The 23,895-nt window shown below is 35.8% G+C and overlaps 1 protein-coding gene across 1 annotated transcript; it reads right to left on the bottom strand.

Annotated features, from left to right (window-relative positions):
• Positions 1 to 261: 261 nt before the first annotated feature.
• On the bottom strand, positions 262 to 23,895 carry LOC136033018 (mitochondrial S-adenosylmethionine carrier protein-like). Its single transcript, XM_065713558.1, has 6 exons — positions 23,837 to 23,895; positions 14,404 to 14,560; positions 9,821 to 9,930; positions 5,107 to 5,374; positions 2,061 to 2,199; positions 262 to 417 (listed from the first exon to the last, which is right to left on the bottom strand). The coding sequence occupies exons 1-6, from the start codon at positions 23,858 to 23,860 to the stop codon at positions 303 to 305; spliced, it is 813 nt and encodes a 270-aa protein (XP_065569630.1). The 5' UTR covers positions 23,861 to 23,895; the 3' UTR covers positions 262 to 302.

The raw sequence follows: 23,895 nt of genomic DNA, 5'->3' as shown, positions 1-23,895 counted from the left end.
GACTTACGGTTAGACTGAAAGAAGTCATAGTCAGTATTGCTACTGAACTGAGTCGTCAAATGGTAATGACTTTTCTGATGTTTCTGTTGGATGGAAGGTTGAACTTTTAGTCTCCTTTTATTTTCTATAGTCTTTGTTCTGAATCTGTACGAGGCGTGTGCTGTGCTGCACATGATATTTGATTGTTTGACACAAATAACTTACGGTGCACATATTTAAATGTTACAGGATGAATAGTCCAAAATTTGAAAAAAAAGATCCTAGTGTATCAACTTGAGTATATTTTCAAATATGTATAAAACTTATCTCCCAGCACTTCGACAGTCAAAATACTGCTTCGCTTTTTCAAAGACACCAAGGAAAATTGCACCACCTATGGATATCCAAAGTACGCGTGGAACCATACCAGAAAATAGCCTAGAAACAAGATGTTGTGGACTTTTAAATTACACAACAAATAAGATAGATTAGGAGAGACTTCAAAAGAGAAACAATAAGTGTAAGAACGTGAAATAGAATTAAAATTGACACGAAGTTTGGTTTAAGCTTTGCGCTTTCTATGTTTGGTTTTGTATGAAAGAAGAAGCACCAGAACAGCATTGGGTTTTGAACGTTTAAACATGGCAAACATTTCGGTAAAATACAAGTAGCTAACTTGAGAGTTTAAACTGCTCGGTGTTCAATTGTCTGTATATTATGTAGGTATTTAGCAAGTTCCAGATGGAGGCTGTCATATATTTAATTCAGTTACATAATATCATAGCTTACGGTTACTTAAAGGAATATCATCAGATACATAAGGTAAAACTTCAATTCAGAAGAGTATCTTTAATGAAAACGGAGCGCTAACAAAAGATATACTAAGGTGAATCTATGCCAAGAAAAACACATTTGTTTTTACAGTTTTTTCTTTCGGGACAGTACACAGGAATTTCGTGGGAGGCGCAAAAAGTTTAAAAAGGACTTGACAGCAGGAAATAGGCTTACAGGATATACAGTTAACAAAAAGATCTCTCCAACAAAAGGGCTGTTAGGGCTACCACTATTCTCAACAAAGATGTTAGACCCAAAGTTGACAATCGATAAAAGAATGTTGAAAAATCACTTTGAAGAGAAACTGAACCGTCCTGTGCTTCCAGCTAAAGTTCTTGAAATATAGAGCCATCTAAGACTACCGCTTCAGTTTCCTTAAGTGATAATTATTCACATGCTCAAAAGCAATGAAACACTTGGTGAAACAGAATTTCATTGAAACTCTCCTCTTAGACTCTCCCTATTCAAAGAAGAGACTTGAGCGATGGAAAGAAGTACACTGTTCTACCAAGGACAATAGACCTACCCCACTTAACACTATAACAACCATAATGGATCACCTAAATATTGAGTATTATTAAGATAGTTGATATCATTAAGAGCCAACCATACATTGGATCTTTACAATTTAGCAACTAGTCAAACTAATACGAAAATCAGAATAAAACGATAACAACCCAACTTGAATTTCTTTTACGGCTTATAATCCTCAATCTTAATGATTTAATCAATACAATCAATCAGTGAGAAGTATATGTCAATACGCCCAAATATAGGTGGGCTACATGCCTTGCAACTCGAGAAAACTACAGTTTAAGGACCGAAGTTTTATCGGGCCTAAATCTCATAAATATGGATACTTATTAGTCTCCGAGACAAAGGCAACCTCACAAGAGAGATTATGAGCTTTCTCCCACCTTCATTTTTGAAGACGAAACAAATAGATGAAGTGAACAACATCACAACACTGCAAAAAAGATATTTCTAGAGCATTGTTTCTTAAAAACCTACGATACCCTTTGGTGTCAGAACGAAAGAAAGTGAATACTATAGATCGGCGCCTACTTGGTCCCTCCAAATAAATTTAATACCTTTATGCTTTGTAAGGACAGATTTTTTCTCATTTTTTTTTTTCATCTAAGACATCCAAAAGATGCGGTCATAAATTTAATCAATTAATTCAAGTATTTTGTCCAAATTTACAAGAAAAATATCATAATATAAAGAACGAATTAAAAATTACAAACCCTTTAACGCCTGAACTGCGATACACATATTGTAGTACGGATGCTATATTAGATTTGGCCATAACTGAATCCTTTTTTGCGAGTATTATTCGCGTTTTAGCGACATCAAGTGGTGTTGTTAACGCAGCAGCAGTTCCACCTTAAAATAAAGCGCATCTTAGTCGCCTTTGGATAAAATAAGATTTGCTTGAATAGCGTATTTCGTATAAATAAAACGTACAACGTCATAGTCAAGTTAGACAGTTTTGTCCATACCCCCCCCCCCCCCGTGCGTGCCGGGTCCAGAGCCGAGCAGTGGTCTTGGGCGCGCTTACTGGTACCAGTGGTGCACTGGTGATACAAAGGAAAACATAGTGATCCCGGCAAACACAACAAATATTTGCCCGGCATTCTCCACGCGTTCAAACATGTACAATGTTTGCGCCCAAAACATGCCTACACATGCATTTGTAGCTTCACGCTACGTGAAATAATCTATGAAATACAAATTTATTCTAGTGAGAGCACCTGGGAAACATCAACACTTCTCCCTAGGATCCAAATTTGAAATCTCAACTGAGTGGAAAAAAAAATTTAAAGAAAATCATAAGTGTTCTAAATATATAGCCTTTAGCCAAATCTGTAGAATCTTCATTATAATTACGTAATTAAACGATACCTTTTTAAAATATGAAACACTAAGTACCCGTGGTTTTTAGAAAGTTGAAGAAATGCCCATTCAATTTTAATTTAACTTTTTTTTGCGAAGTAAGGCATCGTGCTAATGAAAAGCGTTTTCTAATCTTGCTGCGAAGTCACAATTTTGGCTAGTAATTTAGTTTGTCACTGGTACTTCACTAAAAGTTAAATATATTTATAGACACTTTTCTTTCATCATTATAATATGAAAAGATGAAAACTGCTAAGACTTCTTGGATATTTTTCAAGTATATTTGTAGTATGGACAATTTGCAGTAGTTTCTCATCAGCACTTTCTCCTTTTTAAATACATTTCTTTCAGATTTATAACAAATCGTTTAGATAATGATTTATCGAGTCAACAAGTCAAAATATTGCTTCAACATATTGAACAGATTGCTTCAGAAACTACCAGTATCTACTTTATTCAAATTGTTTCTCCACTGCTTTCACAAAGCACAAACAACCTAAAGCCTTTGCAGGGTTTAAGCGGTCGCCGGTAACATTCTTATTTAAATTGGTTTCTATTTGTTTTGAGTTTGAAATGATTAGTTGTTTTTAACTAGCTGTTGGGGTGGCGCTTCGCGCCACCCCAACACCTAGTTGGTGGGGGCGCTTCGGCCCCCAAGCCCCCCCGCGCGCGTAAGTCGTTACGCGCCATTGTAGTTGTGTCCCTGTGTCCCACCTGTGAACATAGATATATATATATATATGTTTTGAACTACGTAAAACTTGCAAATATACAACATTCTTCGCTGTCCCATTGTCTGTGCATATAAATAGATTGGTTTACCGCCTCTTGAACATGCAACATATAATTGTCCATGGGAAAAACAATCCGTATTCAGATCTATACCTCATGATTCTAATGATTGCCCTTGAGCTTTGTTGATGGTGATTGCTAATCGAATATTCCCTGTGTCGCCGTCGTCATTTATATATCCCCCTGTGCCCCCCGGCGTCCCCATTGTAGTTGTGTCCCTGTGTCCCGGTCGTCATTTATATTCCCTGTGTCCCGGTCGTCATTTGTGTCCCGGTGTCACTCTGTAATTTCTCTTTGAGTGTCCCGGTCGTCATTTATATTCCCTGTGTCCCGGTCGTCATTTTTGTCCCGGTGTCCCGGTCTGTATATACATTCGTTTTTGAACTTATTTTTATATATATAGATCTCACAACGATCCAATTTTAGTCGCATCTGGTTAAACCCGTGTCCCGGTGTCCCGGTCTGTATATACATTCGTTTTTGAATTGGTCTTTTTTTAGTTTTTAGTTTTTTCCCTTTTTTTAGTTTTTTTTAGTTATACCTCATGATTCTAATGATTGCCCTTGAGCTTTGTAGATGGTGATTGCTAATCGAACATTCCCTGTGTCCCCGTCGTCATTTATAATCCCCTTGTGCCCCCCGGCGTCCCCGTTGTAGTTGTGTCCCTGTGTCTCGTCATTTATATTCCCTGTGTCCCGGTCGTCATTTGTGTCCCGTTCTCCCAGTCTGTATATACATTCGTTTTTGAATTGGTTACCTTTTTAGTTTTTTTTTTATTTTTATTTTTTTTTAGTTTTGTTTTTCTCCTTTATTTTTCATTTTTTTCCCTTTTCTAGTTTTTTTTTAGCTTTTTTAGTTTTTTTTATTAGTTATTAGTTTTTTTTCTTTTTACTTTTTTTTGTAGTTTTTACCTTTTTTTAGTTTTTTTAGTTTTTTATTTAGTTTTTAGTTTTTTCTTTTTAGTTTTTTTTGTAGTTTTTACCTAGCCAAGGTTCGAACCTGCAACCTCACGGACCTAGAACCTGGAACATAACGCATTACCAACTCAGCTACTTCGGGCTTGAATACATTCGTTTTTGAATTGGTATATGATGAAATAATTCAGACGTCATATGCGGACAGACAGATATAACACACAAACAACTTATTTTTATATATACAGATTATGTTCGTTTCAGATCCCTACACTCAAGTTCGGAATGTTTTCATTCTTAGGCAAGTTTTTTTTTTTCTTTGTATGGTTCTCGTTGAGTGATGTCATCTTCACGTATGTTTACCTTTATTTGCTTGTGAGGAATCTGAATTATCGTGTTAAAATGGGATTATAACAGTTAATTGAGTTTATACGAGTTTTCTTATCAACAATTTTTTTTTGTCTGTTTCGTTGCTGGTTTCACAAGTTTTTTTTTTTTTTTTTTTTTTTTTTTTTTTTTTTTTTTTTTTTTTTTTTTTTTTTTTTTTTTTTTTTTTTTTTTTTTTTTTTTTTTTTTTTTTACAGCAATTTCTTAATGGCTACGTGATCCTTGCTTATTTTATTTCATAACAATATGTTTCTTAGTTTTGTAAATAAGCTGAATTGAAATGTAAAAAGAAGATTATGCTCACCCGCTAGCGCTCCACATATTCCAGCTTCCCAAGGATCTAATAATTGACCTTTCTTTGCTCCCCACTGCTGTTTCAAATATTCCCACAAGGGAAATTGAATTAACGAAAATGGAATTTCTCTAACCACTGTTGAAAGGTAGCCTCTATAAAATCCAATAGCCCCTTCGCCATAATAAGTACTTCGGATAATTGAAAGACTAGAACTGTGCTGGTATGCTTGTCTTCTCTGCTTTACGACTTCGACAGGAACACGAACTAGACAAGCAACCTGAAATCTGAAAATGAGTAAAATACCTAACAACATATTTGTCGATAAGATTTTCATCAAAACAGAGCATAGTTTGTTGAACTAGTAGGCAGTATACAAATAAAGGACGAATACCACGAGAAGTATAGCTGAATCACTCAGACCTATTTCCGAGAGAAATTCATCAGAAAAAAAACTGTACCAGTAAGCCCTGTTAGAGGGCTACCAGTATTAAAATGAACATTAAAGACATCTATCAAACAGTTCGTGGTAACAAACCACGTGGTAAGTAAGGAGCGACCCACCTCAATAGTAACCGAAACTCTAAAAAATAGAATATTGATACCAATAGATGCATATTGGATTTTTAGGCTGATTTTAAATATACAAGTTTCATCAGGTTTAGTATACCCATCACAAGCTACGAGCCTTAGAAAATTTGCCTTATCTTAGAAAAAAGGAGGAAAACCCCCCTAAAAGGCATAGCATTTCAATGAAAATCACACCATCAGATTCAGCGTATCAGATAACCCTGCTGTAAAGGTTTCAAGCTTCCATCTGCATAAATGTGGAATTTTGTACTTTTTGCCAGAAGAAAGATCGCGGATGCGTGTATATTCGTTTTCTTGTTTTTTGTTGTTTTCTTCCCAGAGATGATTTTATTGACTCAGTGGTCCTAGAATTTCGCAAGAGGGCTCATTCGAACGGAAATTAAAAGTCCTAGTACCGTTTTTAAGTAACCAAAAATCGGAGGGCAAATAGGCCCCTTCCCACGCTCATTTTGTTCCCAAAGTCACCGGATCAAAATTTTAAGGTAGCCCTTTTGTTTAGCATAGTCGAAAAACCTACTAACTATGTCTTTGGGGACGATCTAATCTCCCACAGTGCCCGGGGGAAAGGCTACAAGTTATGAACTTTACCCATTGTTTACATATAGCCTAGCATTGGTTATTTGAAAGTATACAGACGTTTTCAGGGGGATTTTTCCTAGTGAGGGGGGGGGGAAGTTCATGGGGAGAAACTTACGTGGGAAGACCTTTCCATTGTGGCATTTTTGCCACAACAATGGGGAAAGAGAATTTCCATGAAGGGGCCACTGGATTCCCCAGCATTATCTAAAAACAATCAGAAATTAAATTAAAAAAAAACGAGTTTTTTCAACTGAAAGTAAGGAGCAACATTAGAACTTAAAACAAACAGAAATTATTAGGCATATGAGAGGGTTTATACCCTCGTCAATGCCACGCTCTTGACGCTAAAGTATTTTTAGTAATTTCAAAAGAGCTACTTATTCTAATTAAACAGCCTTTGTGATTCAGGGTTCATTCTTAAAGATTTGGAACAAAATTTGACCTTTAGCGTAAAGAATGAGGTATCGACGAGGAGGGGGGGACCCGTCATATTAAATATATGAGGAAGTTTGCCCCCTCGTTAATCCCTTCCTCTTTACGCATACCTTACAGAATTCGTTCGGCAAATATAGCTATACGTGGGAGAATCTTTCCATGGAGAAATCTGTAGTGGGGGAAGGGAATTTTCCATGGAGAGGGAGCTGGGTTGCCTCTCCTCAATAGCTCGCTCTTAAGCTAAAGTTTTTTTAACTTTTAAAAGAGGTTATTTTTCTAATTAAACAACCTTTGTGATTCAGGAGTCATTCTTAAACAACTAGAACAAAAATCTAACTTAGGTTATTATAAGGTTATTATTAGTAAAAAAAAAGAAGTGAAATTAAAATGCAAATTTTGTTTTAATTATTCATGTTCGGTGACCAAAAACCTGAAATAATTCAAAAACATTCAGAAATTAAATTGAAAAAACAAGTTTTTTTTAGCTGAAACTAAGGAACGACATCAAAACTTAAAACGAACAGAAATTATTTCGTATATGAAAGGGACTGTCCCCTCCTCAACGCCCCGCTCTTTAAGCTAAAGTTCTTTTATTGTTTTATAAAGTAGAGTTGTGAGGAAAAGTCAAATTTTAGTGTAGAGAGCGGGGCGTTGAGGAGGGGACAGCCCCTTTCATATACGGAAATAATTTCTGCTCAAAGAGCAATTTCTGTTGTAGTGGCGTGTTCAAAAACTTAGGGGAAGTAGTGAGGCCCCGCTTGTCCCAGTTAAAATTAGGAACTGGACCTCAGTTATCCATAAAGAAAGCATTAAAGAGATGGGCAGAACACCTTGAGAAAGGGTTAAATGGTGATAAACTTGTATTAAATAACGTGAACAATATATCCGACAATTTGGAAGCGAAAGATGATTTATTTTGGAAGAAAGGGCTAGAGATGTTACTGTATATACAACACAGATTGAAAAATAATAAAGTCTCAGGTGATGATCGCATGGTAAATGAGAGAAATTACTTAAGATTATGAATATCATTTTCGTCAAAGGGAAATACCTAGTGATTTTAGAAATTTTTAAATTGAATTCCTGAATAAGAACTAATATAAGAGTAACTGCAGTATCAGCAGAGACAATAGATTCATTTCTATAAGAAACAAATTACTACGCATTTTAGGTTTGTTTGTTAACGATATATATGCAACAACGAAAAAAACCAGGAATTGACATTCCTTTACAATGGACTCCACGTCCCGAAAAACAAGGAGCAAGGAAGAAAAAAGGAAAAGAAAAAAAAAAGCCCAACAATAAAAAAGAAAACAAGGAACAGGATTTAAACTCAAATCCGGCTGTAAGGGACTCCAGAGACCTGATAAACAACACAGATAAAAGAGAGAAAGGTAACACCATCCTCTTACCACCAAATTAAATTAAAACGTATAACACTACACTTTTACAATCAACTCAAAATTATACCTGATTTCGAAAGATCAACGTTTATAAATGTAAAGAAAAGAAAAGAATAATACTATAATAAGTAAAATTATCAATCGATATTTATATATTTAATTTATCCTTTAAAAAATTATAAACCACCAGACATTAGAAGGAGCCAAAGGAATGACAGCCCCATGCCACATCTGAAAGTGTATCCCATACTCTTGAAGATACCACCCGAAGGTTAAAGTCAGACTAAATGCAAGGTAAAGCAAGGTAATGCAAAGTAAATGCAAGGACCCTTATGTTGTAGGAAACCAGAAGGTAATACGACAAAGTGCCAGATACAAAAGCAGGAGACTAGAAGACAATTACAAGTTCCTCGTTCAGCCGTGCAAAAGTAAATAAGCACATCCAAGAACATAAACTAATCTTATATTTAAAAGGGTTTAACAGCAGATGAAATTGCAAAGCTGACGATTAATCTTGCCTTGTCATGAAGAGATACTATGCTTCGTAAGTTGACTCGAAAGTAGGAAACCACAGGGTAGAACAGTAACAAATATATGATCAGAGAAAAGGTAAAGAGAAAAAACCGCAACACAGATCCCAGGAATGTGTGCTTCAATTTACGCATGATGCCTATATTCCTAGCAATTTTAACTTTTATTAAGTTAACGTGAAATTTGTACGACCTGCATCTACAAGACAGGAGTGACATAAATGGCAAAAAAACTTCGGAATGTACATTTTACGGCATAAAAGAGACCATTAACATAATCAAAAGTGTTGGACCCAGGGTAAAACCTTAGGGAACTCCAAATTCAACTCAAAGTTATTTAGAGGTTTCTAGCCAACAAGAATCTCCCGACGCAAAAGATACTAATGGAAATAAGAGTGAGTAGTTACATGCACTCTGACGAGGTTAAAACGAGGTTCCACAAAGAATGTTGTGTTTGAATAAATCGAATCCCTTCTTTACATCTGAAACAAAACAGGTGGGATTAGCCTAAAATCTAAGACTAAATAACCGACGAATGTCCAGCTCGAAACCCAAACTGATTTTCATGAAGGAACATGACTGCATCATGAAAACATGTGAACCTTAATAGCACGAGATTTTGAAAAATTCGGTGATGGTAGCCTAATCAATAAACTAGGATATAATATCATAAACTCCCTGCTAAAACAGCAGCAGAAAAAAAAAACATTTGGTGAAATTTTCAAAAGATATATCAAGCATATACTGAATAAAACATTTTTTTCAGTCAGAAAAAAGACTTCTTAAAGAACCTGTGGGCAATCAGAGAATTTTGGGCATTTTACAGCGGATGACTGAAGAAACTTTGCTGAGGACTTGACTACTGTCTTTTAATCGCCAACCTTCTTACAATTTTAATTCATGTAATTACAGACCATTGTTCCGTAAACTCAATTTTTTTTTTAATATTTTCCAAGTCATATTGCGTTTCTTACAGCTTGTGCTAAAAGTTGGTTTAATCAATCAAAATGCCCTTTTTCAGTTTAATTGCTTGATAAATTCGTTCATTCATTCATTATTACAATATAACCAAATAAAACTATAGCCAACAGTATGTTCTATATAACGTTCCGCAGTTGTTTCTTCTATGGTTTGTTACTAATTTGGCAAATATATAAAAAAAAAATATTCTAAAAAATCTGAACATACCACTTCCCCAGCAGCAGCTGCAATCATATGGGAAAATGCTTGTGTCGTAATAAATCGATTCCCAGACATTGCACTCTTAACACCTTCATATGTGCAAAAAAATGCGCCAGCTAAAAAAAATAGACAATTTTTAATACTAATACTTTGTTTTTTCGTACTACAGTATTTTCAAAGATATTTGATTGAGCAAAGTTTAAAAATTATTCAAAGATTAACGATATCTATTAAGCTTCAGGCTTTTGGTTTTCTTTTTTAAGGTTTTTGAATTGCTGCAATCCCTTTTTAAAATGCATACAAATGTTTTACGATTACCAGCCGCAGGGCCCGTGCTCTCGGCACGCGGCAGGCTTCTATATATGGATTCTACCACATACAATTTGTGTCTTTTCAGTGATATTTAATTATTGAAGCAAGTCCGATTTTTCAATATATACAAATATTCCCGCAATTACCAGTTTTTTGATCCTTACGAAATTTAATGTATTTTCATACCGTGTCTTTCCAAAGATATCTGATTACTAAAGCAAGTCCAATTTCTACTAAGCTTCAAACTTTTGGTTTCATTTTTTAAGGTTTCTGAAAAGTTGTAATCCCTTGTAAAAATATATACAAATATTTTTGAAATTATCAGTTTTTCGCTCTTTCCGTAATTTAATGTCTTTTCATACTGCAAATAAAAAATAAACTATTTTTTTAATTTTCAGGCATTTTTCAAATTTGAATTAAAACATTAAAATTATTGCTGAGACACCGTAAATATTTTTGTAGTTTACATAATAACTTTAGCGATTCTGAACTGAACTTAAAAATTTCAACTTTTTCATGTCTTAAAAAGACATTGCTTATACTTAAAAGAAAAGAAATTTGGTAATGATACTTTTCATTTTTGACGCCTTTTGGGATTTCAATTACTTCAGACAATTTGGCATAGGATGTTTTCGCATTACTAAAATAGCCCTCAAAAATAGAAGGATCCGAAAAAGTAACAAAGAAAGATACAAGTCTAATTTAACTAAAAGCATAACTTGTTCAATCGATTCATGTCATAAGAGTAGGGCTGCCACATCAGTTTTGAGCAAAATAAATAAGCAGCTTTGGAAACTTATGATAAGAAAAAAAATAGCAAACAAAATTGACGACAGTGTTCGAAGAATCTGAAAGTTTCAAAAATTTGAAAGAAAAGAAGTGCTTATTAACGCATACGTTAAGTTCTATATGGAATTAATTCTAAGAAATTATTTTTGTTTCTATCCTACAAACTAGATTATCACTTTGAATCCTTGGACTATTTCTGTTAAAACAAGATACGACGTGCCTACCTTATTTCTAGAATTTTAACAGTGCGAGGGGGAAGGTGATATTTAAGGAGCCAGGGCTCACTTCGGTCCTCTAATCACATATTTTCAATTCGTGTATGATTCCAGTTCATAAAAGACGCAACACGCTCAGCTTTTCTAGGAACCTGGTAAAAAGAGGGGGGCGCGGCTAAGGGAAATCTTCAAAGAATTCTCATTCTTATATTACAGCTACTACTGCTAACAACTCATTGAAGTACCAAGACGCCGGGGGCCAACACAGCTGTGTACACTTCACCTCCACCCCATGAATCGACAAGCATCATTTTTTATCCTCCCTTCCTCCCATGAAATAGCGATTTCCCTTTATTTCTTTTATTATGAACTCTTCATCCCATTTGGGGCAACTTGGTTTTAGTTTAGCCCCAGACAGATGGCCAAAAAGCACAATTTTTGGCAATCTGCCGCAATTCATTCATGAAACCAGACCAAGCCAGACTAATTCTGTTTATCATTGTAGTGCTAGAAAGTGGGAGCTAACCATAATTTTTGTACAGTTTATCTAATACTTTTCTTCAGTAATTCCCCTTGAAATGTAAAAAATCTTTCTAGCCTTTTGAACCTCACGTTTTTCAAAATCACACTTGACCAGTCTTTTCCATGGCTTCCAACATTGTAGTCTTAGTTAATAGACTTACTTTTTACATCTTCATCGCATCCAACATCTTTACTAATAATTAATTATGAAACAACTTCCCGAAAAAGGCATTTTTCAAAAAAAAAAAAAAAACTAAAAAGCCAGAAAAATAAAGTCCTGCAATAGTTTAAACTCAAAACGACCAGAAATTAATATCAAAGAATAAACGTTCGTCAAAAAAAAAAAAAAACAGTGTGATTTAATTTTTCGAAATGATGGCAGAAAAACACAATTTTTGGCAATCTGCCGCCCTTCATCCATAAAATATTTTCATTGTAGTGCCAGAAGGTGGGAGCTATTCACAACTTTTGGACAGCTTATCTAAAACTTCCCTTCAAAAATCGCTCTTGAAGGCCTTTTGAAGTGCCTATTTCTCTAAAACATACTTGACCAGAGCCATTACCATGGCTTCCAATATTTCAATCTTAGTTCATAGACTTACTTTTCACAAAAACTTCCCAAATAAGAATTTGTCAAATAAAAGTTAAAAGCCATATTAAACTAAGACCATTAGAAATGAAGTACTACAATATTTCAAACTCAAAATGAACATAAATTACTATCAAAGAATACACGAAACCCAAAACGAAAAGAAATTAAAATAAATGATCATGTCAAACATGAAGAAAGCAGAGACTGTTACTGATGAATAGATAGAACTTAAAATGCGTAAAAATTAAATGAATAGTCGCTGTCACAAATAGTCACAGTTGTAGTCATAGTAGTAGTAATACTGGTCCTGAAAGTTTCAAGTTAATGCCCTTAGCCGCTCCTAACATATAACATATACATTCTTTTGACAGCTTGGGTGCACCTAGCGTCTTTTAATTTAGTTTAACGTCCTCTTCAACATTCCCTGAAGTTTCACCTTAACACCCTTAGAGTTTGCTGATAGCCTCAGGTTCAAACAATGCCCCCTTCCCGATGATAAGTAATGTATGTACAGAATGGGTAGATTGAATAATCTACCACTCGTCCACCAGTTGGTTTTAGGGGCATGGCAACCCAGAAGACATAGTTATTGGACCTTTTCACTAATTTGAACAAAGTTTTTATTTTGAACAAAGTTTTTAGGGCAGTCTTGATCAGTTTTTAGGCCAGGGGACATCTTAAAAGGACAAGGGAGCCCTTTGCCGTCCAAACACTTTTCAACATTTCCTGAAAGTTTCAACTTATCACCCTCGGCAATTCCTGAGATATTGCCGTTGCTGCCTTTTGACAACCAGCATGCACATAGTTTACTTCGATTTTGTTTTTATCATACCCTCAAAATTTTCTGAAATTAGTGGTTGTCACAGTCATAAGTTGTCGCAGTAGTAGTAGCAGCATTGAAAGATTGAAGTTAATACCCTTGGCCATTGCTAAGATTTTACAGATTCCACCTTTTGGTAGCCAGGATGCACACTGTGTCTTTTGATTTAGTTCAACATTGAAGTTGAACTTCACCTTAACACTCTTAGTTTTTTCAGGCACACCTAGGAGTATCACTATTTCCCAGTGACAAATCCTGTATGTGAATAATCGCGAACTGCATAATTTACAACCCTTGCCCTGATGGCTGTGGGGGGGGGGGCTTGACATCCCAGAGGCATAGTTATTAGACATTTTGAACGAAACACATTTCTTTAAATCCCGATCAGCGTTAGGGAAGGAAATCAAGACGTGGCAGGTGGAGGAGGGACTGGCTGCCCTCCAATCACATTCAAACATCACCTGAACATGTCCTGAGAGTTTCAACTTAATACCCTCAGCTCTCCCTGATATATGGCTGATGCGCCTTTTTGACCACCAGCATAAACAGAGCGTGTTATGATTTTGTCGAATATTCCCTACAAAATTTCCAGAAAGTAGTTGCACTTGTATATAATCACAGTCACAAGTAGTTGGAGTCATATTCTTAAGCAGTCACAGCTGCAAGTAATGTTTCTCTACTATAGGAGTATCCAGACTAAATATAATAAATTTGACATGAACCTTTTATAGGTATTAGTTTTCTATTTTATTATAAATTATACATTAAATAATATTAAACACACTAATAAGTCTCATTAAGCAATGTAAACTTTAAATAAATATATTTTCAATTTTTTGAATAATTTATATTTTATCCCATATTGTAAAAAACAATTTGCTTTAGATTAATTTATTTTCTTGTTAACTTTGATGGGCCCATTCGCTCAATCACCCTTTATCCAACACTGTTCAAAATGAATTGAGGATGCACATAGAGATATCAGAGCATGGATATTTGAAAATATCAAGGAAATAGGAGCAAATTCAGCCCAGAAAGTTTCTTTTTAATACCATCTTGTAAGTGCTCAGTAATTTCTTCTAAAATGTAGAGGTAAAACGAAGAAGTCTAGCATGAACTACAATGAAACAATGCGCTTAATCAATATTTTTTTTTTCAAATTGGTTGTTGTTGATTAGATGAATCTGTTATTAAACAGGTAAACATTTGCATTGGACTCAGGCACTTGTGTATAAACTAGGCCTATTTAAAATGATAGAAACAATAAGAAAAAGCTTATTTTTTTACCATGGAGACTAGAGTTTGTTGAATTAGGATTTACAATAATTTAGCAAATTACCTCCTGGTGCAGACCCTAAAAATGCAGGTCCAATACCAGAATAAATCCCTTTAAAACCACCTGACTTTGCGAAGCCTTCAGGGCTTTGGAGTCGTGTTTTTAATGTGTCCAAGGGGAATAAAACGACATCAACCGCAATTCCAGCCAAACCACCAGCCTTGAAAAAAAAACAAAAGAGAAAATTACAAAAGGACCCTTTGGGAAAAAAGCTCCCAAATAAAGACAGTTCTGAATGACCGAGACAAGCTTATTGTCGGGTGTTTTATGACACCAAATGAATGATCAGAAAAACTTCCACTCTTTTTTCTTAAATTTCTTAAATATGATTACATGACAAACTACTCTCTATTGCAGTGATGAGTCATGGCTCTTACCTAACCCTAGCTGTAGGCTATAATCACGAATAATCCTCAGTTTGCTTTTTGGTAGTTAATTGATTTTGCCCCATTTTTATTGGACAGCCCCCATTATTATGCTGCCATTGGTAACCTTGTTAGGGTACCTTAAAGTATCTGCCTGCAGAAAGATGAGGATTCACTTTTTGTTAACGCTGTTCTTGAATTTGAGCTAGAAGAAATTAGCAGTCCTTTTGTGTTTTCTGTGTACTTTTTACAACTTTTCCTTCTAGAGAGACAAATACTATGAAGCTTAGGGTTGATACATAGCTCAGGAAAGTCTAGTCCCTCGTTATAGTATTCTTTGGCAGGAAGGTTGTCAAGAGGTAGAAAACCAGGGTTCAGTAAATTTCATCTCCAGCAATAATTTCGGTTATACCCATGTTTTGTGCTTTACTGCTCCAGCCTGACTGCATAACGTATTTAGTCAAGGGTAGTTTTTATACCCAAACCCTGCAAGTTTTGAAGTTATACCAAAATGAAGCGTTAAATTGAAAGTGTTCAATTTGATTTTTTTTTCTCCTCTGGAAGAATATACTGCTTAGCAGTGGGGATTCCCCTGTTTCCTCAGACTAGAAAGTTTCAGGCTATATCTATTAGCCTATATTTCTTTACACTTGGAAGTGTAACAATTTGTCTCTTCAAGCATATACTTGAAAAACCCAGGTTACAAAACCTGAAGTAATGCAATCACAAGCAAAGTACAAGCAATGCATAACGGAAAGCATGAGCAAAAGCCTAAGCAATATATAACAGCACACATACACAAGATGCAAGTGGCCAAGTAAGGAATATTAATAATAATTTTTTCTTACCCACAAAGACTATAAAAGTATTAATATGTGGAACAAAAACAATTAAATACACACAGAAAATGCTAAACATACAAAAAACGAAAAATAAAACTATCGAATTTTTTTGCATTAAATAAATACAAAAAAATAAATAAACACACACACACACAAAATAACAAACTATAGAAAAAAAAATCAACATTAAATACACATATCTCCCTTCTTTTCAGAACAGTTTGTCAATTATTTATTCTTGACGGTGGATTGACTTGTCGAAAACTCTTTGTAGTAGCAGAACTTCTAAGACTGTTGTCGACTTTGGCCATGGAAGGCAGGGAGACCACATTGTTTTCCTGGGCCATAGCGACTGGCGATTCTGGCTTGGCGAAAGTGCACGTCCTCTATTTGGGGCAAGTTCGGAGAGAGATGCCATGAATCGTGTACCGACGAGCTACTGGCATTTGAATCAAAATTCTTTTCATCTACAGTCCCGACTTTCAAGTGCTTTTAAATCCAGCGATATTTTTTGTTTTCTTTCGTCTGTACTACATACGATCACGGCGTATCTGCTTCTCTGAGGAGGGTTGCAGGTTGCCAGGTTTGATCGTTGGAGTACACTCGAACCTGTTGACCCATCTGCAGTGGATTAAGGTTTTTGACATGTTGATCATAGTAGCATTTTTGTCTTTCCCTTTCTTTATTCCTTGCGGATATAAATTCCTGTATAGGTAGGCCTACAATTTTTGAAGACAAGTACTCAATGGTGCAGGGCACTAAGGATTTGGACTAGATTTGCTTTGTTGTATTCCCCACTGTCTCATGAAATCCTTGAACATTCCTGAAGTGAATTGTAGGCCATAATCAGATGTAATAATCAAGGGTATCTCAAATCCAGATCAGTGAGATTTTAGCTCTGGATTATAAGGTTCATGTAAGTTCTGCTCCCAGCTCGTTAGCTTCAAAAAATCGACTGTAATAATCCACTATAATCATGTAATATCTTCTGGATATGTAAAGCAGATCAATGCCATAGGCCCCCATGAGTACCAGGGATGATGCAAAGGTTCTCTTGCATTTGCTGTAGAATAAGTGGAGCATGCATCACACTTTTTCACAAAACCTTCTATTGCCTGACTCATCTCAGACCAGAAAATGACTGATCTGGCTCTGCTTTTCATCTTCTCAGTACCAAGGTGTGAAGCATCGATGCTTTTCTATGCAGCAATTTGCTTGCTGCATGGGATGACAAGACAGTCATCTTTTAAATGATGTCATCAACAACACTGAGACTACTTTTTACTAACCAGAATTCAGTCACGGATGACGGAACTATTGGTTTTTTTGGGCCAACCTTCTTCTACCATTTTTCACAGAACCCTCATTTGTGGATATTTGAGCGTTTCTTGTTTCAAGTCAGATAGCTTTTCTTGGCTGATTGGTAGTAGTATCATAACATAGTGTACATAGTGTTCAGTTCTCTGTGAAATGGTTCTTTGGTTTCTATGTGAGGAGGGAGAGAGTATCTGAGATCGATATTTCAGTGCCTCCTCGACATTTTATATTGAAATTGTAGGGTTCTAGATGTAACAGCATTCTTTGAAATCTTGACGACGACTAATTGATTGATAATTTCTGAAGGTCCAATGATACTTTTAAGAAAAGTCAAAGGGGTGAACAGACTAATTGGTTGTTCATATACCCTGTATAAAAAATTTTGGAACTGGAACTGATTGGGCGACTGAGGATTGTTTCCAGGGGTTTATGTTCACTGATAACTTGGAAATGACTGCCATATGGATACCGATCAAAATGGCGACATCCAAAACAATGGCATATAGATCCTTTTCGATTTGCAAGTATCTTTGCTCTGTTTCATTTAGTGATTTAGACGCTAATGAAATAATTTTATTCTCTTGAAGCAGAAGCACCAAGTCATGATTTAGAAGCATTGACTTGGGTCTTTATCTGACTTTTTTTAGGGTCAAAGATCATACTTGTTGTTATGGTCAACGCTTTAGTTTCCATGAGTATGGCTTCATGTTAACTCGCCCAGTTGAATTGCTTCTGTTTAGCTAAGGTCCAAAGAGGTTAATTTAGGCTTGACAAATTTGGGATATACCATGAAAGGTTTAATATGTCAAGGCCTGTTTGTAGTCCTTCCTGGGATTTGGGTGATAGCATTTCCTCTGTTACTTAGATTTTCCTGGGGCCTGGATGAATTCCGTTTTCGGAAATGTTGTGTCCAAAGCAAGGTATTGAAGTTGATTTGAAGATACGCTTGTCTTTGTCAAGCCTGACTTCTTTTTCTCTAGCTCTTAAATGGGTTTTTTGAAAGTTTCTGTCATGATCCTCTTCAGATACATCAGAAATGAAGATGTCATCCGATATTACTGAGAATCTCTTGAGGTTACTGAATACCTCGTCAATGTGGCGTTGGAACTCATCTTTTGCATGCTTGAGTCCAACGGGCATACGTCTAAATTTGCACTGCCTATGTGGATTTGAGAATGTAGTTAGTTTGGAAGATTTGTCATCAAGACATAAGTTCCAATATCCTGTCTAGGCATCTAGCTTGATGAAGTACTTAGCACCTAAATGCTTTTGCACAGCTTCCTCAAGAGTTGGCAAGGGATGGTGGGGTCTCTTTATGGCTTTGTTGAGATTCCAAAGATTTAAACAGACTCTCAAGGTTCCATCTGGTATCTCAAAACCACAGTTGAATTCAGCCAATCAGTTGGATGGGTCATATTCTCAATGACTCCTAGGTTCTTCATACAATCTAGTTTATTCTTGAATTTGGACTAAAGACTCAAGAGGATTCATCTTGTGGGCTAAATGGATGGCTTTGCATCTTCCTTAAGGATTGTTTTACATTCACCATCCAGTTTCTAATCTCCCTTAGATAGGGCACAAAATGTGGTGAGTATATTATTGGCGCTGAGCTGTCCAGACTGAAGCCTAAGTATCAGCTTTACCAGGTTCAGCTGACAACTCGAACTAAAGCCAAGGATAGGCGGATGTGCTGACTGTATTGCAAATAATAGGAGGATGTGTTGGCTATCATTTTCTTTGTAGACACAGCCAATCTTAAATATTGCCATGATAGGAATGTCCTGGCCACAAAACTTGTTAAAATGTGGTTTGTAGGGTGAATTGCAGGTTTTTGATTATGTCTTTCCACTGTCTGTCTGGCTATGATGCTGGCTTGTGCCCCTGCGTCAATCTTGGATTTCATACTGAACTGTTGGACATTCTTAGTTAGGCATATGGCTGGTCATCAGTTTTATCCATCATTACTTGATGGATGAATAGTTTGTCAGTTGGTTGAGCTCCAGAACTGATGATGTTCACAGTCTTTTTGGTACTGCAAAAGACAGGTGGAAAATGGTTGGGTTTTCCACAGTTACTCCAGATCTTCCCTTTTGCAGGGCACTGGTGATTCTGTGAATACTCTCCGCCACAGAAGTAACAAACATGGTTTTTCAATTCAGTCGCAATTAGGTTTCCACAGTCTATTTTCATTCTTCTTGATGTTATTAACTTCTTGTTTTCCATGACTAGTTGATTCTGTTGACATTGTCTTCTGGGTTTCTGTGTAAGTTATAACAACTCTAATAGCATCTGAGAAGGTCAATTCATATCCTGACAGCAGAAGTCTTTCATGAATCTTCTGGGAAGATGTTCTAAAGGCGAGGTAATCTTGGGCCATTCCATCAATAATTGCAGCTCTATATGAGCAGTCTTTAACTCTGATTTTCAGTTCAGTTGCATATTACTCTATAGGCTCAAGCTCCAATTGGTCACGTTTGTGAAATGTATATAAGGAGAATATGGAGTTTGATTGCGGACTAATGTAGTCATCAAATTTGGCAAGGTATGTGCTAATTTTGTCTTTTTCTATCAGCTGCTCAATCAATCAACTGCAGACAATCGGAGCATGTCTCTCGAAAATCAGATCAGTTCTTTCTCCCTCTTCTTTCTGGGTTGGGTCGATAATATCCCAGTTTTTGAATTATTCTTATTTTCTAACAATGAATAACTCCTTCTTCTTGGGACAACTCACTTGCAGCTGGATGAGATGTTGCATTAATATGTAGTTTCCCTAGTCGCAAAAACGCGGTACTATAATGGTAAACGGCGTTGTTGTAGACGCTGCTTATGAATATTCAAGATATGGATGAATATGTAAACAAGTGTCCAAGGGCTGGACACATCTTGTCCTTTTTCTCCAAGTCACATTAGCAGATATGCACACATGTTTTTCTCATTTTTTCCACTCAAAGGGCCATCAAACATTAGAGTAGCAAAACTTTTGAATCTGGTCCACACCTCTTTTAGACTGTCTGATTCCCAGTTCAGCTCAGGATATAGGACAGTTATATCCGTCTTCTATTCTGACACTTGAGAGACAAAACAGCATGGCTTCTGTCCATCTTACTCCTGCTCAGACCTTATATATGTCCTGTGCATGTTGATTGAGGAACACAAAGAATGGAGGCAAAAGATGTACCTTGTCTTTGTGGATTTCGAAAAAGTCTTTGACTCAATACACCAAGAGTTGCTGTGGAAAATCCTCCGCCACTATGGCCTTCCAGAAAAACTGGTATCCCTGATCATTGCACTCTACAAAAACACGGAGTGCTGCGTTCAGACCCATGAAGGAAATACATGATATTTCAGTATCATTTCTGGGGTCAAACAGGGATGTGTCCTCTCCCCCCTGCTTTTTGTCCTTGTTATTGATTATGCACTTCGAGATTGCACAAGGTTTGGGATCCAAATATGCGATAATAAACAACTGGCAGATATTGATTTTGCCAACAACATCCCCCAATTGAGGCAAACAAGGAAAGGCTCCAGGAGCTTCTCAATGTCATATGAGAGAAAGCAAGTCTTTTCGGACTGAAGATTAGTTTAGACAAGACAAAAAGCAAGGCAACGAGTGACTCACCACTTGGCATAAAGTGCAGGGACAATTCATTAGAGCAGGCAGTGGAATCCACTGCCAAAAAAATCATTTCAAAAAAAGTATCATTTTTTGCTTGCTGTGAAACTTGTGCCAAAAGCACAAATCCTATGGGATGATGAATTTACACTTTAAAATCTTTAGACGTTTAAAAGATTCTTATTTTAAAACTTTCTAAAGTGAACAAATGAGGAATTTGGTTCTGAGTTTTGTAGGGGGGAGGGGGGTTGGTGGTCCATATGTCACATATCCCCTTTCCTGCTGTAGATTGACGCCCTTGTCAATCAGATCATTGCCTTTCCTTAAATTTTACCTTTCTTAAAAAATGTTTTTATTGTCAAATAAATATTTTTATTTTAATTCTTTTACCTCAAAATGTTTATTTAAAGAAAATTTTGATTTATATATTATTTAAAGAAAATCTTGATTTATATATTCCTACACCTTGTATTGAACCTACACCTTACACTTAAATTACATTGATACATAACTTGACATAAACAAGGTTTACACGTGAATACCTGATTCCAATTGTTTGTTTTTTATTTGAATTTTTATCTATTGTATTTAGTTTTCAATTGATCCCAGGTATTCTAACATTAAGGCATACAAATACATTAAAATTATATTATAAAGATCACACTGACACAATTACTTGATTTAAATTTCAATTTAATATTGGGATTTTCTTGTATTGTTCATCACTAATTGTTAGAATGCTAGTTTCACACCTATTCACAATTCTTATATTTTTGCCCATTTCACTAGTTGAACTAATGTCTAAGGATAATGTCATTTTTCAGTCTTTCACCTCAAAGCATATTTATTGCTTGAGACTTTAGCATTGTTGAAGTTTATTTTAATTTTATGCATTCTGACAAAATGGGAAGTGCGGGACCCAGTGCAAGGGCATTGTGCCCCTGGTGCAAGGGCCCGGTGCATGGCAAAGCCATCTGGGACCAAACAAAAAGCAGGTTACATAGTCATCAAATGTGGCAGGAGGAAGTCATAAGAAAAGATTTAAGGCAAATTGGAACTTCTTGAGAGGATGTAAAGAGGAAGATGAATAGCATGTGTACTTGAGGTAGTGTTGGACAGCTTGGTTCTACAGTGAGTTGCTAGTATCAGTATTTCTCTGATTTTTCAGTGATATCTTAGCTGATAAGATTCTAGTTTAGTGGCTTGTTGCTATCTTTGAAAGTAGTCAACTAGGTGAACAAAACTTTCAGGAATAAGTTCAAAGACTGAAACATAACCTGGGAAGGTATTTATTTCAAAACTTTTTACTTTTAGTTTTGTCTGGTATCCCTCAAATTTGTTGCAGTTACTGGTTATTAGCTGAATTTACACATCAGAGAAAAACTAAGGCCTATACTGGATCTGTTTTGAGAACAGAGAAAATTTTGTTACTGTCTTAGTGTCTGGTGACATGCCATAACAGAAGTTTGCTGGAAAGATGAAATTTAAGCCAACTCAGTAATGGTGACCACAAGGTAGGTTTGGCCTAAGATGACCATTCTCAAATAGTTTCAAGACAATACCACCAAACAGAGTAAAATTAGGCATAGTGTGTGAGAGGGTTTGACATAAATAAGGAGCATCAGCTTCATAGAAAGATACTTATATGATGAAGTTTGGTATCAGTGGGAAGTTGAAAAGGACATACAGTCTTGCCTTTTACTCTATTCCTTGTCATGTCTAGACATGAAAGATGTAGCTGTGGGTGCAATCATCATTTCAGCTAGAACTTATTCTAATTGTTGACAATTTATAGGTAAAGAGGGGGCCAATTGTATATGCATTATACTAGTAGGTCAGTATCATATCACTTCAGAGGCATATAAAAACAGTCATTGGCAGCTGTAAGCACTCTTGTCTCTTGTTGTAAGGAAAATCTTGTAGGCCAGCTATACCACCTTGCAGCACATCTCTGAAGTCTTTGGATTAGGATAGTATCATTTTTATAGGAAAGGGAGCTAAAGAGCATGAATTTGTTGGCATAGAAGATCTGTTATGATTGTGTATCCTACTTCTTGAGAAGATAGGTTGTAACTAATCCCCCTAGCTGAAATCCATGCTGGTGAGGGGACAGTACATTATTGGCAAGGAGACATATTGGAATTTCAGCATTTAGAATCTGCTGAGGGGTTTTGGTACCACAGGTCTAATAGCCTATTGATGAGCCTGTTGCTTTTCACTTTGGTATGTTAACCTTTCCAGCTTGTTAGTCAATTTCCTTTGTAGGCTTTTTAAGTAGCCTAGGGCTAGTCTTGGATGTAAGTTATCTGGAGGGAGATACTTATTGATGTCTAGCACTTCAGTTTTCTTTTTGACAGCTGGAGAGGGAGATTTGAATATGTGATATCAAATGAGGGATGTTGCAGGATTGACTACAGTGAAGAGGACCAACTAGTTTACTGGTAAAAACCAATGCAAATTACTTAATGAGTTCAACAATATTCTTCAAGCTACATACTTCTCTTGCAACATCTGTATGGAGTGTTTTGCTGACCATCTCTGCAAATTGTAGAGGATAGAAAGGGGTCAATGTTGGTATTACTGGAACAATATTTTTGGGTCATGAAACTATTGTTAATAGATGTATCTTGACTTTTTGAACATCTTTTCTCTCTTGCAAAACTACTGCAAACTAACCATAATGGATTTATTCCAGCCAAAATATTCTTGTAGGCTATTTATACATATAGAATTTGCAATCATTTCTGTTTTTATTGATTGGAAATATGAAATTGGTAACGTTTTAAGACTGAAAATTACTCTGTGGCTTTTAGAGACAATTTTTTGTTAGGTTAGGTATGTGGTAGTTTTGCAAGAGAGAAAAGATATTAAAAAAGTCAAAATGCATCTATTAACAATAGTTTCATGACCCAAAAAAATTATTCTGGTAATACAAACATTGACCTAGAAAAGAACTAGAAGTATCCTGAAAATCCAGTAGGCTAGTATTATAGGCTAACAAAGTCCCTGAACCTAATGAGGGAAGAATTCTGTTAATAACATTCAGTTTAAATGAGGTTATAGCCTATATAATACTGTTCTTATTTACTTTAACATTTCTCTAGTCAAAATCCAAAGGTTAATAGACTAACCTACCCAAAGGCCTTAAAAATAGGCCTAATTAGCAAGCCTAGGCTACAAAATTAAACTTTCAGTGCTGTAATAAAGATTTGAAACTAAGAAATTCCAATTTTCAGATCTTTTTCTTTCAGGAATATGATTTTTTCAAGTCACGTAAAAGGCATAAAATAGACACTAACAAATAGGCTATTTAAGTGATCCATATACACAGAAAAACAACGTTTTCTTTATTTAAAAT

The sequence above is a fragment of the Artemia franciscana genome, chromosome 11 (genome assembly GCF_032884065.1).
Source record: "Artemia franciscana chromosome 11, ASM3288406v1, whole genome shotgun sequence".
Lineage (NCBI taxonomy): Eukaryota > Metazoa > Arthropoda > Branchiopoda > Anostraca > Artemiidae > Artemia > Artemia franciscana.
Note: the sequence above shows the minus strand (reverse complement) of the source record. Positions and strands in the feature narration are given on the sequence as shown.

Excerpts from the sequence above, each read along its gene's own strand:
- LOC136033018 (XM_065713558.1), bottom strand. The coding sequence starts at position 23,860 with ATGGATCACTTAAATAGCCTATTT. Across the intron at positions 5,375-9,820 it reads CAGCTGCTGCTGGGGAAGTG|GTTGCTTGTCTAGTTCGTGT; the intron begins GTATGTTCAGAT and ends TTCAGATTTCAG. Across the intron at positions 418-2,060 it reads CGCAGTTCAGGCGTTAAAGG|GCTATTTTCTGGTATGGTTC; the intron begins GTTTGTAATTTT and ends TCTTGTTTCTAG.